The sequence below is a fragment of the Tetrao urogallus genome, assembly GCF_951394365.1.
Source record: "Tetrao urogallus genome assembly, chromosome: 3".
NCBI classification, from domain to species: domain Eukaryota; kingdom Metazoa; phylum Chordata; class Aves; order Galliformes; family Phasianidae; genus Tetrao; species Tetrao urogallus.
The window spans coordinates 92,604,224-92,622,818 of NC_136815.1; the positions used below are offsets into that span (position 1 = coordinate 92,604,224).

General features: G+C 35.0%; 1 protein-coding gene across 1 annotated transcript in view; it reads left to right on the forward strand.

The window, feature by feature from the left end:
* Positions 1-18,595, forward strand: part of CNTNAP2 (contactin associated protein 2) — a gene marked incomplete at both ends in the record, with an annotated part of 665,714 nt that overhangs the window by 315,980 nt on the left and 331,139 nt on the right. The window contains one exon of the mRNA XM_079533370.1: positions 4,445-4,592. Coding sequence (XP_079389496.1) covers positions 4,445-4,592 — 148 coding nt within the window. The remainder of the gene's footprint in view (positions 1-4,444; positions 4,593-18,595) is intronic.

Sequence of the window (18,595 nt, forward strand, 5' to 3'; positions counted from 1 at the left end):
GGTCATGTTTGTGTTGTTGCTTTTCTTTGTTTCGTGTCTTAAGAAACATCAGTACACAAGGTTGAAACACTGTTTGAACATGGAATCATGATATCAGGATATCATTTTGTGCAGCTCTTCAAATTCTGTCTTTGAACTGAAATTTTTTTTCTGTGAATCAGTGTAAAGAACCAAGATATATAGGAGCCATTTTTGAGCAGAAGTCAGATTTATCTCTTTAAAGTTATTGAGACTATTATTAAACTAACAAAAACTTGATCTCCTGCAAATGAGATCAAGTTCCTTTGAAGTGTAGCATAGGTTACACACATTATAAAGTGTTAGCATATTATGTTCTAAAAGTAAAAAGTGTTACAGTGGTGAATCATGGTTTCAATTTAAAGTGTTTTAGGGTGAAAGGCTACAAGTACAGCTTTCAACGTTATTGTTTGAATGTAGTGGATGAAATAGATGAAATAGATCTAATTATGTACACATGGTTACAGTACGTTCTAAGTAGACAAAAACAGATGTGGGGCCTAAAGAAAACCCCCAGGGAATCAATAGAGAATGTAAAGGAACAGTGTGACCCAAGTTTCGGTTCTATTTCAAAATGCTTGGAAATATTTTAGCATAGAAAAGAGCTGTATTTACTCGTATCAGAAGCCTGTTAGTAGAATGTAGTAGGATGCATATTTCTTCCCAATCGTGATTTTTTCCTTTCTGAAACTTTACAAAAATATGGAATATTTATACCTCCTTTTACATCAAATGCAGTTAAAATCGGCCCAATAAGCTCCAAAGATTTGAGAAGACTGACATGCAGAAAGATACGAAGATATCCGATCATATTTTCCACACCAGACTGCCTAGGAGACTTGTTGCTAATAAACCATTTTTAAGAAGAAAATAGAATAATTATTTGTTGATGGAAATTGAAATAGAAAATTGATGTAAATGCAGTGATCATTGTTTGCATATTGGATTTAAATGTTTTTGAGCTGATGCAACGAGAGCAGAAGTGTCTCAGAAGCTTTTCTTAACTTATTAAACTACTTTTCTTCTTTCTCTCTGGTGTAGTCAGTTCTGTGTTTAACTCACCTTGGAATCCCCAAAGAATTGTGTTTTCCACAGACATTTTCTATTTATGGTCATTTCATAATAATGCACTTTTATTTTAATGTGTTTGTACATGCAAGCTCTGTTTGAAATAACAGGAGTCATTTATAGAGCTGTAAAGCCATAGAACATAGAATCTTTGTAGTGTTTTCACTATTACTGTATCACAATAAAGGTAGAAGCCTAGATTTCTTTTCATAACATTAGACTCATAAACTATCCCCATCTTGTACCTACAGTGTCAGTGGCAAAAAGTTGCATTCAAGAAACATAAGTGTATAAGTAATGAAAAAAGCAGTCCTTCTTTGTTTAACTGGACAGTAAATGTCATGCTGCTAGTCTCTGCATTGCACCAGGTTTACATCACCGTAGAAAAAGCATACATCAAAGCAATTGTTACAATTGTGCATGAATAAACTCTTAATTTATACAGAGACTAATCTAACTGAATAAGTTAGTTTTTGGTTGAAGAGGATTTTTCTTCACTTCATAACATTACTTTTCAGTTTTGAAATGTCTTATTCCAAAGGTAATTTTGCAATTATGACAATTTCTTTTTATTTTTTGTTGTAAAAGATTATCAAAGCCCCAAAATAAATTTTATGATGTATTGTTTTATTCATAGGATGGTATCGCAAATCTGTTCTTCTACAGAAAACCGAAGCTGTTTTTGTCAGCTTTACTTAATTAATATTCTCTAGCTGAATGCTAATGACATTCAGTTTTGAATTTATAATTCAGTTTTGCATTTGTTTTTGATGATTAGAATTACATTATATTATAAATATAGATTTTAAAACTGAATTTGAATCTTAAGTTTCCCTAACTTTGCCTCCAAATTTAAAAACAACTTCAATTCTCACTTCGTCTTTTGCTTTTTTTCTCTTCTTAATGCAAATAAAATTGTACTGGATATATTTAAAGTATTTATGTGTATAGTAATGTGGCTGAAGAATATTGGTAAAAACAAAGTCACTTTCAAAGACCATTCAGCTTCAATTGCTGATGCTTTTGCTGAAGAAAGATCCTGTGCCACAAGCTTGTCTATTTTTGTGCTGTAATTAGTTGGCCCATTAAAATACATATTATCTGTTCCATAAATCTCCTCTCCTGTAACTTCTGAAAAATATATGATGCTAATCCAGTTACAAACCTCTTACTGAGTGCTTTTGTAAATTCCACTGAACATGTGTTCAAAACAAGTATTTAGAAAGGAATTGCAGGTGTATTTTCTTACCTTTCCTCATTTTACTTTATACATTACTGTCCTGTGGAGTACTGTATTTGAGAGAAGTTATTGTGACTCACAACATTCCCAAATTTTTTCTTCTGACATGAGATTAAAACATAAAGCATCTTAAAGAACTTACTATATAAAAGGGAGCAGCCTGTAAAAAGGCAGTTTACTGAACTGATGAGGCGGTAGTATCTGTTTTACAGACTGGTGAGCTGTCTTGGTCTTATTCTCATTTTGACTTAAAGAAAAGCCAGATTACCCACAGAAAGAACCTTTCTGGCAATAATAATAATAAGGAGTTAATGAGATCAGTAAGCTGGCTGTCTTGCTTAGTTTAAACAAATATTTCCAGCTTTTCCTGAAAAGTAGATTTGCATGAAGGGTGTTGAGGGAGGAGGGGGAGAAGAGAGGATCTTATTGTGTATTTCTGTGATTTTGTTTGTTTGTTTTATTTAGAAATCACTGTCTGTGTAAAATAAAAATTTAAAAATTATATAATAAATTTTTTATTCATTACATAATGTCCTGCGAGTCCTTGAACAGGACTCAGAAAATAGGCATTCAGTAGGTTGATTAGCTCTTCTTCAGCCTGTGCTTTTTGTTGTTGTTTGTCTGCTATTCAGCTCAGAGCACAGAACTATTATATTTCTCAGAAATTCTTACCCCTCAAATATGGAAGTGCTTCACAGGCATTAACTGTTGTACCTAACAAGTTTTACTATGAAGCCATGAGTATCTTCATCATTATTTAGCACATTAATTGCAGCAGTACAAACTAACAACCTTATAAAAAACTATTACATATATTAATATTTTGAGCTCATCGAGGAAGGGATTCTGTGAATCTTTACATTTACCAATACCCAGATCTACTGTGCAGTATACAAGACAGATACCCATCTGAAATTTCTATTTCTGTATTTATATGCAAAGCGTCAACCTAAATTTTTGGCTTTACAAATTTTTGATGACTATATTTTGCAGTGGATATCTCTACAGCCTAGGTTTTTTTTTTCATTTCTTTTTATTTCCAGTACTTGAATGTATTACAGGATTCTATTTGGATTTATCTGTGTGGGAAAGATCACCTTTCTTTGTTTACTGCTCCAAGATACTCGTTTTATTGAAAATTAGTTAGGAAGACTTATGATATTTCTCTGAAATTGCTGAAAATAACTAAATGGCAATCTTTAACATCTACCATTAGAAAACAAGTGGTTTGTGCATGCGATGAAAACACAATACAATCTGTTATGTTAACTGATAGATATCATTTACTTTTAAGCAGAATACTATGAAATCTTTTACCAAGAGGTACAAAATTACAAAAGAAACACTGAATTTACTTCACTCATTTTTAAATTTTACTTGAGAGTCGGTCACGGCGTTATCTAGACCAACCTGTGCCCTCGACAGAAATTTGTCCGTGCATGGAACTGGTATTAACTCTTTAATTACCCATTCTTTACGTGATGTTCACTGTGGAATACCAACAACAAAATTATAAAACCATGACAGAGTTCTGTGGTTTTTTTTATTTCCAAAGTTTCAATAACTAGAGCTGTGGGAGGTAGCTATGGTTAGGAGAGAAACTGTGTTCTCATTTTCCAGAATGTAGTACATAAAAATTAAAGAAAGATCTTTGTATTCTTGGAAATTTGAGGAATTGTAGGGTCTGCTGTAGGAAATAGGATATATCAGGATTTCAGTTTACGAGACAGTGATTGCTGTTTGTAATCTGTTAGAGGATGGGTATCTTACCACAGAATAACCCTTTTGGACACCTTTATAAATATTTTAGTAACTGAGCAATGGATCAGCGATGCAAAATACTTTCTTACTGAGTATCAGCTTTTATCTGAATTCACTGTATCTACTGTGGAGAAAGATGGTATGAGGTTCTAGTGCTACAGTTTTTGTATTGTGAACACTATAAAACTTTTCAAACTCACTGTTCATTTGCTCAGTATCAAAGAAAACATTTTAACCAAACTTAAGTGCTAACTAGTCACTCAGAGGACTTCACTACCTAAAATTTTCCTTCATAACAGAATCTTTACAGTGTATGAGATAGAAATAATAAAATAATTTTCTTCTTCTTTCCCTTAGGCATTTCCTGGAAACACAAACTCTGATAGTGTGGTCCGACATGATTTGCAACACCCAGTTATTGCTCGCTATGTACGTATAGTTCCTTTAGATTGGAATGGAGAAGGCCAAATTGGGTTAAGAATTGAGGTCTACGGCTGCTCCTACTGTAAGTTTTTTCCTTTTTTTTTTTTTAATTCTAAATAGAAACTGTCTTTGAATTTCAGATTAAATCTGAATCTCAAGTACTTTTTGTTAAAATGGATGAAGATATTCCAGGATTACTAATTGTAATGCCTGGAGCTTAATTTAATATTTATGCCTGGAGCTTCATTTAATATTTACTATATCCTTTATTTCTGAGTTGCTAGTTAGCTCTTCTATAGGGAATACAGCGCTGGAATTAGTAACAGTGCTTTGAAATCACTACTTTTGATCTTCAAGATTGTTTTTGCAGAAGACTTGAATAGACCAGTTGAGGAAAAGATAGCATTCAGATACATTTCATGCTGGGTCTTGAGGGTAATAGCTGGGAAACAAGACATAATTCATTGCCTGATGATAAAGATAAAAATAAAACAAGTAAAAATTCAGCTGAAGCAGCTCATTTTGTCTAAATATGACATGTTTTTCAGAGATTTTTCCTTTAGTGTTTGAGTATAACTTTAGAAAAAACCAGATGAGCAATGCTGCAAATGGTTAAGAGCACAACAGATCATGTTTTAAGAAAAGCAAGTGCAGTTTCTGAATACCATTCCTTCAATTTGATCCTATGGGTGCCTACAGAAAGTCTACATGCCTGCAAACTATAAGTGTCTACTGTCCAATTTCTAAGCAAATTTAGTACAGTATCCCTGTGGGTGTTTTAGGGGAAATAAATACTTGAGATTTATCTTTAAAAAAAAAAAAAAAAAAAAAAAAAAGAGAAGAAGTGTTAAAATAAGTTAAGAAGCACGTATCTTGAAGTCTCTTCCATTGACATCAAGTGATTTAAGGCCTATTGAAACACTTTGCCATGCTAACTAGCAATTGTGATAATTAACTAGCAAAAATATCTTGTGATTTACGTTGTTTGGATTTGGCTATGTGCTTTCATTAAACACTATTGAGAATCACATTCTGGTATTATTTTTCCTATTTCCATGTAATGAATGAAAGCCTCATTGTAAAATTTATATTGAGCTTAAGTAATTTTTTAACAGCTGAAATAACTTAGCTGAAAAGCCAGATCAAACTTGCTGTAGTGTTGGTAGGGCTGTGCTGGGGGAATTCATGGGTGTTGGATACATTTGTAAGAAAACACACTGTATTTGTTATCTGAGGAGCTGTGAGTTATTCTGAAGTTGGTTCTTGTTCAAAAAGAATTATCACAGAATGCTTCTCCAGTAGAGTATATATCTCTACTAGATTTACTAGATTGCCCAAGTCTACCTCAAACAAAACTCCGAGACAGTCAAACTCTCATGGAAAATCCAGTGCCTCCAGGCTCCTTGTACTTATGATTATGAACAGCCCTGCAAAGTGCAAAGCCAATGATAGTCCAGTTTTTGCTCTCCACATTATCACAGAATTTAGGCAAGTGAAATGCACATTAAAAAAAAAAAAAAAGAGAGAGTGAAACTTTCCTAAAACCTTGAAATTTTTTTCACAAAGTAGAAATTAAAATTTAAGTAACTTTTAACAGCTTTAAGTATTGCATGGTGGAGTGCAGCATTTATTTTCATGAAATGCCAAAGCAGAAGGGAATTTTGCCAGAAGAAACGCCTAGATCTAATAAAATCTCCTACATAGGAATATTACGAAATGTCCAAAATAATTCTCCATGATTTATAGAACAGCTTAGAAGAAGACTCAAATTACATGTTTTCTTTCCCTATCAAAAAATAGTAAAAATTATTTTGTTTCAGTTTAGTAGGATAATTTCATTTTCAATATTTAAAAATGCAAAGTAAAATATCTGATTCAGTGTATTCTTTGAATGCTCTACAGCACAGATTCTGCTGTTTTACATTACTGGATGGTAATGCAGTTCAATGTAATCACTATTGTTTCCAGTGAAACTTCATGCCAAGTGAATTTTGAATGATATGAATAGTTCAGATTAGTGGGATATTATTTCATATGACCACAAGTCTCTCAGCTGCCCTCTCCACTGGGAGGCAACTGAAAAAAATAAAAATAGAATAAAATAAAATAAATAGCCTACAAAATGCTTAAATTCTGAAGAAGATGATTTTGTTCTGATCAACATCTTCCATGTTTCTCATGCATACTCATATAGTTGCGTGGCCCTTTTGAAGTGATCTTTGCAGGTCCTCGCTGAACTCGTAAACTTTAAGGTACAAAATGATCTTTGAAGTACTTGCAAAATGCAAATGTAAAAAGAGAGAGCTTTGGTATTAAAACTGAGGAAGAAAATTTTACAAAACGCATGGTAGAGAAGAGCTCACAAACAGGAATAAAATTTGTTCATTGGAAATGAACTGCACCCTTTTTGTGAAAACCCTGAAAAGGCAGAAGTTCTCTGCATGAAGTTGAAAACACAAGTAACATGACATAATATAAAGGGTAAAAGGCCTTATTTTTTTCTGGTAGACAGTGAAGAAAATAAGAGAGAAAAAAGAAAAACCTACAACACCACTTACACTCAGCTTACCCTTAGTGATCTGTAAATGCCTCGTGAATTGCACTAAAGATTGTAATACTTATTTTATTATATTTGATCAGTTCTAGTGTCATCCTGTTCAATTTTCTTGTGAAAAATATCTTGGAGCAATGAGATTTCAAGAGTAGGGATAAAAAGTTAACTTTGTGTTGTCTCAGTTGGGATAAGAGCTATGCAATTACTTATTTAAGCAATTCAGCAAAATGTTTCTGCTCATTCTCTTAGCTGAGATGGGCTTGGAAGACCATTAAGTTTCTTTTCATTTCAAAGTACAAACCAGTTTTTCTTTCACACTGTGTATTCTATATTGCTTTACTCTTTCATTTTTTCTGTTTTACTGCTTGAAGTGCAATGAAAAAGGCTTATATACAATAAAGACAGACACTAGCCAAGAAATTCCTTTGAGTTCACTGATATTTTTACCATTAGTACTTTAGGCAATGCAAAATTAGTATTACAGTATTAAGTAAAAAGGGAGATACCATACTTTCACACATCCCTTGAGCCAAAGTAGACTACAAACCAGTCCTGTACATCATGCTGTAAAGATGTATGGCACATCTAAAAGAAGCAAAAAAGATGCCTGCTTTCCCTTGCTGAAGTTAACGCGGACCTTGAAAATATCAACTTCAATTTAAAATATAATTTTTCTTACAGCTCTTACTGTATTAGCCAAGCATAAATCTGATACTGAGCTGGTGTATATAAGGCCTGTAAAAGAAAAAATAGAAAATTCTGGGTAACATTCTCATTTGCCAATGAGGTAGTATATTCTTTGTCTTATGGTAAATATACTGGTATTGTTAAACAGTTTATTCCGTTTGTTTAGAAGAAATGTTTAGAAGAAAGTTTATGGAGAAGATGTGGAGTCTCCTTTGGAGATATGCAAAACCCACCTGGATACTTTCCTGCCCAACCCACTTTAGAGAACCTGCTTTAGCAGGGCAGTTGGACAAGATGATCTCTAAAGGTCCCTTCTAATTCTTACAGATTTATGACTATTTTGGTGGTTCCCAATGACAGAACTGCTCCTTAAAAGATGAATTAAAGATTAGTAAGATTTAGTTTATTAGTAAGAATTGTTTTGGGTTTTTTTTTTTGCTAAATGTTTCTTTATACTATATGAGCACATACACTTGAAAGTTAAGGCTATTACAGAACAATCTATTCTAAAATTCAAAACAGTACTGATGTTACTGTAGAAGTAGCAGCTTTGATGTTGAAAGAAACCAGTCCGAAGGAGTCAGAAACTTACCAGAATTACCTACACTGATGAAAAGAAATAAGTGGTGGTTCTTGTTTTGTTCTTTTTTTATTGTTGTTTTCTTACACTTTTTCTTTAAAAATAAAAAGATGGAACAATAGGTTATCACATTAAATTCTGAATATTAGAAAATAATTAGAAAATTCAGGAAGTAAAACAAAAGAGAGTTCTTTAAAAAAAAAAGGATTGAAGACAGTAGGTACTGGTAGTGTCAGACTTCATAAAGTTATAATATTCATTGTCACAATAGATTTTTTTTTTTTTAAGGTTTTAGCCCATTAGTGAATGGAGAAGTACTCAGTTGTTGCAACACAAAGTTAACAGAAGAGTTCTTACAGCCCTGCATATTTCAGCACTGCATCTTTTTCTGCTTTTTGCAGTGAATAACAGTTCTCTCTATATACCTCCTTGAAGTAGGATTACTACTCTGTCCTAAAAGTGGTTTGGTAGCTCTCAAGCTTTGCTCAATTAATTTTTTGTTCAGTTCCCAACAATGTGAAATCTCAGACTGAGCAGAACTTCAGTAGCAACAGCAGTAACTTGTGGTATCTTTGATTATTTGTGACTGATATAGCCCTTTCTTTGAACAGCCTGAATTTTTTATGTGCAAAATTCTGCTTCCCTCCCTGGCATCTTCCAAATTTTTCATAGTATCTTGAATAAAAAACATCCTTTTGTTCACATTGCATTTATTCTTTCTTGCAAGTAAACACGATAGAAAACTTTCCAGTGAACCTATATTCTGTGAGGAAATCATGGTCTTTTGGTGCAATAAGTGTTATGTCTGATTTCTTTGTGAATTTGCAACAGTTCATCACAAAGAAGGGACAGACAAAAGCAATCAAAAGAATAATTTAAAATATGCATATATTTATTCCATGCATATATTTATTCTATCCTCTCCAAGATAAGGAAAAGAAAATCATAATTTCTTTTTAAGCAATTTTGGGAGATGTAATTTAGGTGTTCTCTTTCCTTCAGCTCTGATTTCTAGTCAGACACATCTAAGGTACTGTGGTCAATCTGTTATGCAGTAGCTCAGATAAGCAGAGGAGCATAACAAGAGACATGATGTTGGCAAAGAACCCCACAAGAAGAAATTACGACATATGAAGTGCATCTACCTTAAGGCACAGAAATGAAAATTTTCAATCAAATTTAACAATTACAAAATAGTAATTTTCTTGCTTAAAAAATCAGCCTCCTATCAGCTTGAAATTTCAGTTTTAAACCTCTTTTTTTGAAAAGCAGGAGTGTCAGAGCAGAATGTATAAAATAGAAGGTCTTGCAGCTATGCAACGTCAGCTCTGCAACTGTCAAAATACTTGTTATTTATAATGTTTAATCACAGATCCAAAATACAAGATCAGATAAGCTGTCATGAAGAAAATAACATTTTCAGAGTAGGTTTTTTGGGGCAAAGTTTTATATTTAGTGTCTTTTACATTTAATTACTTTTTACTTTTTAATTCCATTATCTCTTTTTCCATTAAATAGTGATCAATGAAGTTTTCAAGTGTAGGATTTAAAAAGGTAAAAAAAGCATTAGAGATAATCAAATGTGGGGAGGAGATTCCTATTTTGAAATATATATGAGGCCTTAATTGACTCCAGCTGATGCTTTTGTTAGGAACTGTAATGTGTTTGTTATGAAATATCTACTTGTACAGCAGTGCTTTATTATATTGAAATCTGTCAGCAGTTTTCAACTTGATATTGAGATATGAAGTATATGTACTTATATTTTCAAACAATGACATAAAATGGTTTGTTTTTCACATGTTAATTTATGGAAGACATTATGCTTAATGCTTTTGAAAATCAAGCATATGCTTGTATAAATATCTGCACAGTGACACTCGCCACTATTTCAGAATTTAGAGTGAAAAATATCAAATATGTGTTAATTTTTAACATTATTTTGGGCCTTAAAAGACTACTAATGTGTGGAATAAGATTAGTGAATTGTCCTGACTAAATACTTGGAAACCTAATTCTTCAATAGTATATGTCATTTTTAAATAATTAGACAAGTATTTGCTAAGTATTTTCCCCTAAGGGAAATCATTTTCCTTTAAAAACCAAATCCATTATGTGTGTTTAAGCTGTGAATGGCTGTCATCTTGCATCTGATTTTATTTCAGTGTAGCAAATTAAGCAAAAATTGTTTGTTACATGGCTTACTTATTTGGTTTATTCTAAGCAGTGGTGATAGGATAAATGGAAAAAAATATTCAAGCACTGTAACCATCCCACATAATTCCCACAGAAAAATTTCTCTGACAGCATTGAAATTTTTTAAAAAATCTCTTTTTTTTTCACACATAGCATGAAAACTCAAAACTTCGTTTTGAGTTTCAATAGCAGCACCTTATGAATTTGGAGTTATGTCTTACATACATTTCTTAGATACTTCAATCTTGAGTATTACTGCCCCTTTGCTTATTAAATATAATAGTTTATACCTTATGTAGTAGTGTAGTGAAAAGTTCACCCTTGTGTCAACACAAAGATCTGGTGTCGTGAAACTAGCTAATACACAGAGCTGGTTGCATTGATTTTAAGAAGTACACATACTCTTTAGTGGGTTTTTAGAAATAACTATTGATATGTGTATTTTTTTATCATCTGAAAAAAATCTTGCATAGTTTGGTGACAGAGAAAGTATTCTGTTAAAGCTTTTGCTTTTTTTGTCAGTGTTTAATGAGGTTAATACAAGGAAAAATCTCTAATCTAAAAGTAAACACATACTGTTTGCAGCCTCTAAGTTTGAAAAAAGTAAAATCTAATGAATCTTGGAGTCCTTTATTTTCTTGGAGATATATTCTTACTATATTTTGAATCTTGTATACATTTCTAACTGATAAAACTGCCATTCCCCTCTGTAGCTTAATCTGATTTGTTTATGAGCAAAAGATAATCAATATTTCCCCAACTTCTAAGTGAGCATATTCCTGTCAGTCAAGACATTTCCTATCAGAAACTGTTGCAACTTGACTCTCTGAATCTGCACTCAACAACCTTCTTGCTTCAGTCTTCACTGGTGACTGGTCTTCACAAAGCCCTTGAGTGAATGGTTGGGAAGATAGGGACAGGTGGGAAGATAGGGACTGGTGGACCACTGTTGCTCCTGCTGTAAACCACCTGAGGAACCTGAATATACTTAAGTCTATGAGTCCCAGTGAGATGCATCCCAGGGAATTGGCTGATGTAGTTGCTAAGCCACTCTCAGTGATATTTGAAAAGTCATGGCAGTCAGCTGAAGTCCCAGGCAAATGGTAAAAAAGGGCAATGTCACATCCATTTTTAAGAAGGATTGAAAGGATGATCCAGGGACCTACCAAGGAAAAGTCCTGCCAGACCAAATTAATGGCTTCCTATGATTCCATAACTGCAGCATTGGAGAGGGGAAGAGCCACTGATGTTACCTATGTGGACTTCAGTAAGGCCTTTGACCCACAACATCCTTCTCTCCAAATTAGAAACACATGGATTTGATGGCTGAACTGTTTGATGGACAGGAAACTGGTTGTGAGATTGTAGTCAGAGAGTAGTAGCCAGTGTCCAGGTGGAGATCAGTGAAAAATGGTGTCCCCCAGAGGTGAGTACTGGAATCTTTATCAGTGGCATGAACAATGTGGTCCAGCACACCTTCAGCAAGTAAGAGGATGACACCAAGCTATGTGATACGGTCGACATGCCTGAGGGATGGGATGCCATCCAAAAGAGCCCTAAACAGACTTGAGCAGTGGACCAGGAGAACCTAATAAGGTTCAACAAAGTGAGATGCAAGGTCTTGCACCTGGGTCATGGCAACTGGATACAAGTTGGAGGATTAGAGATAGAGCACAACCCTGCCAAAAGGGATTTGTGGGTACTGGTGGACATCCACTGTTTGGTCTCCGCAAACATTTAGTAAGCACTGATGAGTGTCAATGGGTGCAGTTTTTTCTACATGGAGGAATTCAGTTGTTCACCATGTCAGATGCCATTCTGTTGGGCTGTGCCTGTGCTGCCATCTGCTGCATGGCAACAAAATTGAACAGAATACTGATGGTGGGAAGATTTAGCTTCTATTGTCATAACACCAGCTCTGCTTCCAACTCTGTGGGCCAACATAATAGAATAAATGGCATTTCTTTCAGAACTTCCCTCTTTTGTATGTATGTTAATCCTTGTCTACTGGATATGAAGGTGTTCCTCATATTCTTCCTGAAAACAAATTATTTTTTTCCAGCTTTCTTCAGCTTTTAGAGATGGAAAGCAATCGAGAAGCAAGGAGACTGGGCTGATGGTACTGACTACTCCTGAAGCCTGAAACAAATGTTACAGTTCATAGGCGTGGAAAAGCTAATCAGCGCAGTTGAGATGCCATGTAAACAATTTTACTAAAGAAAGGCTTTCCAGAACTGCTCTGGCAACTATGGAATTTGAAAGTCTTAAATTTTGCAACAGCAGCAAACCTTAAATTGTTATAGCTTGCTAAAAATAATGAATAGGTTTGCCAGGGAGGCAAAATGCAACTGACCATCCAAACTACAGACTGATGAACAGAACAAGGAAAATCATTTGAAAGTCAAAACCTTTTTTTGTCTCAGGTCAGGAAAAAAAATAAAAACTGTGTTTACTTAAATTCACTGTAAACAGAGTGGCAAGTGATACCAGTGTAGTATCAGATCATTACATTTGACAATGAAAGCAAAGATCATACATGCATTAAAGGTGGTCTTTAATTAAGCATGTTTTTGCATCTTAGACAACAGTGAGGTTATTCACCAGAATAAATGTGAGTTTCCCACAGTCAGAACTAGACTCAGCCTTGCACGCATTTCTTTTTAGAGTCAACTACATAAATTTGAATGATAACATCAATATTTTTACCGTGTGAGATTTAGTACAGCACTTTAAAATTACTTCTGCTGCATATTTCCTTTCAGTGTGTATGCGACTCCTTTTGAATGTTCAATTTAAATATGAGCTCACCAGGTGTAAGAAGTGACGAATAGGCATTTAAGAATAATTATATGAAGAAAGAATGAAGAATGTGGATTAGGAAGAAAAAATTGGCCTTTAGTAATGACTTTTCTTGGAGCATTAAAGCATTAAATACATTTTTTGAAAGATTACACAGCATCAGATTAAACTTAGTGATATCAGCTCAAAAACAGAAATACTGAATATTTCATAGGTCAACTGTGCATTTTCCTGTCTTCATTCGGATATAAATATTTAATCAAGGGCTCCATCTAGTCAGACGTACACTTTAAGTATTTATAGATAGATTTGCCCATTACATGGCTCATTTATTCACGACGTAAACAAAAAGTTTTATGGGATGGTGCAACTCTTTTCTTTGCTGTTTTTTCATAGAAGTAAGTTCAGAAATTTAATAAGAATTGAGATCTGTTTTGTCTGTTTACTATGTGAGAGTCAGTTTTGTCCTTTTTTATTGACCTGAGGCTCTTGCAATTTACTTTTTTAATAAATAGTAAAAACAAAGACTATCTGTTTTCAAGTAAACTCTGTTCCTTACTGTACCTGGATCAGAGCATAATTATATACTTCCCATTGAGAGGCAAAATCAGATGCTGGGATTCACAATGAAGAATAAATACATACACAGCTGCAGGGAAGTCTTCTGGCCACTAGATGATAGATCAAGTTGGTCAAGCATGACCTGCCTTTCGTGAACCTATGCTGGCTGAGCCTGATCCTCTGGTTGTTCCACACGAGCCATGTGATCTCCTTCACAGTGGTCTGCTCCATAAACTTTCCTGGTACCAAGGTAAGGCTGAGAGGCCTGAAGTTCCCTGAATCCTCCTTATGACCCTTATTGTAGATGGGAGTCATGCTGGCTAGCCTCCAATCCTCTGGGAACCTGTCCAGTTGACCAGGACCAGTGATAGATGGTGGAAAGCAGCTTGGCTATCACCTCCACCAGCTCCCTCAGCACCTCTGAGTGGATCCTATCTGACCTCAAGGTCTAGTCACTGTGGAGCAGTAGGTCTCTGTTTCCACCTAAATCATGGGAGGTTTATTCTGCTCCGTCTCTGAGACTTCCATGTCAGGGAGGGAGTGCCCTGAGTATAACTGGTCAGGCTTTCAAAGACGGATGTGAAGAAGGTATTGAGAACATCAGCCTTTCCTTATCCTCAGTTGTCACATTCCCCAGCATATCCAATAAAGCATGGAGATTCTCCTTAGTCCTCTTCTGTTTTTCGTTTCCTTTTACCCCAAAGGCCACACTGAGCTCAAGCTGGGCTTTTGCCTTCTAATTTTCTCCCTGCATATCCTAACAACTTCTTTGTATTCTCCTCATGTTGCCCATCCCTTTCTCAGGAATATAATTTTCATGATAATGTAACTTCAAGAAAATGAAAACTAAGCAGTTTGAATTGCATCCTGAAGATATTTTTAGCTGTCTTTGAACTACATGTTCAGTCTCAAGATATAACAAACCTTCAGCACCACCTCCTTCTCGTTTTCTCTAATTTAGCCATTTGAATAAACTTACTTCAAAGAGAAGAAAGCATGCACCATGTACTAGGTTCTTAGGACAAAATACTCCTGTTTTTATAAAGTATTAATACAATAAACAGATAATCTCGGAGATTTTATGAAAAAAAATGAAAAATTAACTGTTCAGAAAAATAAATTACTGGATCATGGAAAAAAACATGATGCCATGGATTTATGTTTTTTTGCTAACTCCCTAACAAGTAGTGGTTTTTCAGACCAAGTGCATCTCACATCATTCATCTCAAATGATCGTCTGGTGCCACTTTTAGAGACAAATTTGAACAAAAGCTAGAAAAAATAAGGATCTTAATAGTATACCAGCATTATAGTAACAACAGTGAAACAGGAATCAGTATGAAAAAAAAAAAAAGGAAAAGTCTGCTCTTTAAGATTCATAGAAACATTGGAATGTGCCAAGTGCTGTTGGTGCACCTCCAGTGGATATTGCAGTCAGAACTTGACACAGCATTGTCACCATCTTAGGGAATATCTCCTCACAGATTTGAGGGTTTCTGGCAGGTTTCTAAAATATATGAATAAAATTTGTGCCTTTACTACTTTGATACTGCAATATTTTATATACATTTTATCTAATAGAAAGAAATACAAGCAAGTAATTTTCAAATACCTTGGCAAATGTAATTTTTTTCTTTTTCAAGCATTGATGTCACTTCAAGTTGAATTCACTGAGATGTACAACAAGATTCATATTCAGTACAGTGGAAATAAATCAGGCAACGGGAAATTAAATTTCATTTTTCTTCATGCTGCTCTTCTCAAATTGGAAGAAATATTCATCATAGTATATGCAAAATGCATCTGTATTTGATGTGGTGTTTTCCTGTCCCATCCACCTTATGGCCTACGTATTGCCTTTTGAAAAAAATAATAAAGGAAATGTCAGTCAAACTGCAGATTGCAAGCCAGTGAGGTGCCCATGTCTTACAAATGAACTAGCATGCCTAAAGGCAACATTCAAACACATTACCTTTGGCTCTCTCCCCTGTTGTGTGAAAATTTTAAAAAGGACATTTTCTTTGGTTGATGTGGTGGGATTCCTCAGTTTTTAATGGTGGAAGGAGATGTAGTAATATATCTCCAGCATCAGATCAGCTGACTTAGTGGTAATGAGATTCAAACTGCAAAGAGTCCAGTGGCAAATTTGATGTGTTGTCACACTGACATTACCTGGATTTCCTGGAAAAAAACAGATTAGAAACTTTTGAAGTAATTTCTGCATAGCCGATTAGTCATTAATCATTAATAATGTCAAAATATGAGATTTTCTTGCTATGATTTTGAGCAGTACCCCTTGCTCGAGGAGGGAAAAATTTCAATTTGTTTGTCAAAATATCACAGAATCACAGAATCATAGGGGTTGAAAGCCACCTCTAGAGGTCATTGAGTCCACTCCCCTGCCAAAGCAGGCTTCCTACAGCAGGCTGCACAGATAGATGTCCAGGCAGATGTTGATTATCACCAGAGAAGGAGAATCCAGAGCCCCTCTGGACAACCTGTTCCAGTGCTCTCTCACCCTCACTGTGAAGAAGTTCTTTCGCATATTGATTTGGAACTTCCTATGCTCAACTTTATGTCCGTTTCCCCTTGTCCTGTCCCCATGGACTGCTGAAAAGAGGTTGGCCATGCCCCTTTGACTCCCACACTTAAGATATTTATAGACATTGATAAGATCCCCTCTCAGTCTTCTTTTCTCAAGGCTGAGCAAACCCAGGTCACCTAGCCTTTCCTCATAGGGGAGATGCTCCAGATCCCTTGTGGTTTTCTGCTGCACTCTCTCCAGGAGATCCCTGCATTTTTTGTACTCAGGAGCCCAGAACTGGATAGAGTATTCCAGGTGAGGCCTGATCAGAGCAGAGTAGAGGGGGAAGATCACCTCCCTGGACCTTCTGGCCATGCTCCTTTCAACAAACTCATTGGCCTTCTTGGCCATCAGAGCAATATGTTGATAATACATTTTTTATGTGCTTAAATTTTCATAATGATATTTTGGTACCCATGATTAATAACAACAACAAAATACTCTACGTGTGTGGAATATGGCAGCCCAGCCAGAGGCCCTTTGATGCATTTTATGTTTTTGAAAGATAGATGCTTTTGAAGGATAGATTCATGGTTATGAATCTATGAATCTTATGGTTGATTCATATGATTCATATGATTGATGAATATCTATGAATGCTTATAGTCATACAGAATTAATATATATGTTAGTGCCCATACAGCAGGCATAAGGCTCACATAATATGTTAAGGAAAGAATGTTGCTAGTGAAGATCCTCACTCTAAAAATGTTTTAATCTAAAAAGTATGTCAGATGAAATAGAGTTAACGCAAATGAAAAAAGTGAGAAAAATTTCACCTAAGATTGCCAGCGATCATTAGTACAGAACCTTTATATTTTTAATCACAGTGAAATGTTTCGTATGAAGTGTGGAGACTTGATCATGTAGAGGTCATTAGCAATTTCGAAATTTGTGTGAATGGTAAATTTCCTATGAATACTGTTGGTTTGATTTCAGATATATTCACAAGCGTTTCTCTGGAAAGTACACGGCTATTCTGTCCAATGTAATTTCGCTGCCACCTGCTCTTAGCAGGAATTTTTTAGTATTTCAAGGCAGTACCTTTATCAAAGTAGCTAAATTAGCTGTTATGAAATCACTGTTGAGTGTTTTTGTGAATGAGCACTTCTATGTTCTTCAGATGGTTACATGGGTAATAGACTAGTGGGGCAGGGGGACCTGTGGATCCAAGCCCTGGGAAAGGGGGAAAAGGTAGGGAGATGGGCCTAAAAACAAAACAGTGGCAATGATCTGAGGAGAAACAAACTAATTTACTAAATAAGATATCAGAATGCAAGATAACACACTATAATACAATATAATTAGAATTGAAGCTAATAAATAAAATGAGAGTGTCTTACACTAACTAAGCTGAGGTGATATTGTTGGGAGCAGAGATTAGCCAGAAAATCAAAAATGGGAGGTCAAAAGATCTATAAATGGTTTTTATCTTTCCCTCTGAGCAGAAATGGTAACAGATCAGTGAGCAGTCTTCTGGGGGATGTTGTTCTTCTTCTCTTCTGGGAGAGGTACCCCAAAGTATCTACTATCCATGGAACTGGAGCATTAACGCTTTACTCCCAGTGTATTACCTGGTGTTAGGATGTGGAATACCAGGAATAAAAATCATAAAACCACGACATACAGTTACATTTCTGTCACCAGAAAAAAGAGGAAATAGGGAAGTTTTGGAGTCTGAGTCTAATTCAAAGTTGTTTATAATTAATTAAATGAATTATTTTGAAATACAAAAAGGAATTTCTTTTACAGATTTGGTTCACTGACCAAAACTTACCAAATTCTTCAAGTAGACGCAAGTATGGGGCAAAAAATATCTGCACAGGCCTACTCAAGTCTATTACTCCAGATAGTAAGATGTGTGGGTGGTGATTTATTTTTCTTAGAGATTTGGAATTGAGGTCACTTTTGTCACCAGACTTCCTAACATGTTCTTAAAGATTTTCTGATTTATTGTCTTCAGAGGAAAACTGCTTAAATGTGGCATTTCAGAAACATATTGGATTAAGGGCTAATACATTTTCCTAGCCAGATGAAAGTGGTCTTGTATTTTTAACATGTCAGTAGTGCTTGTCCATATCTCAGGAAATCCAATAGAGGAGAATTCAGGTTGAAAGTAATCAG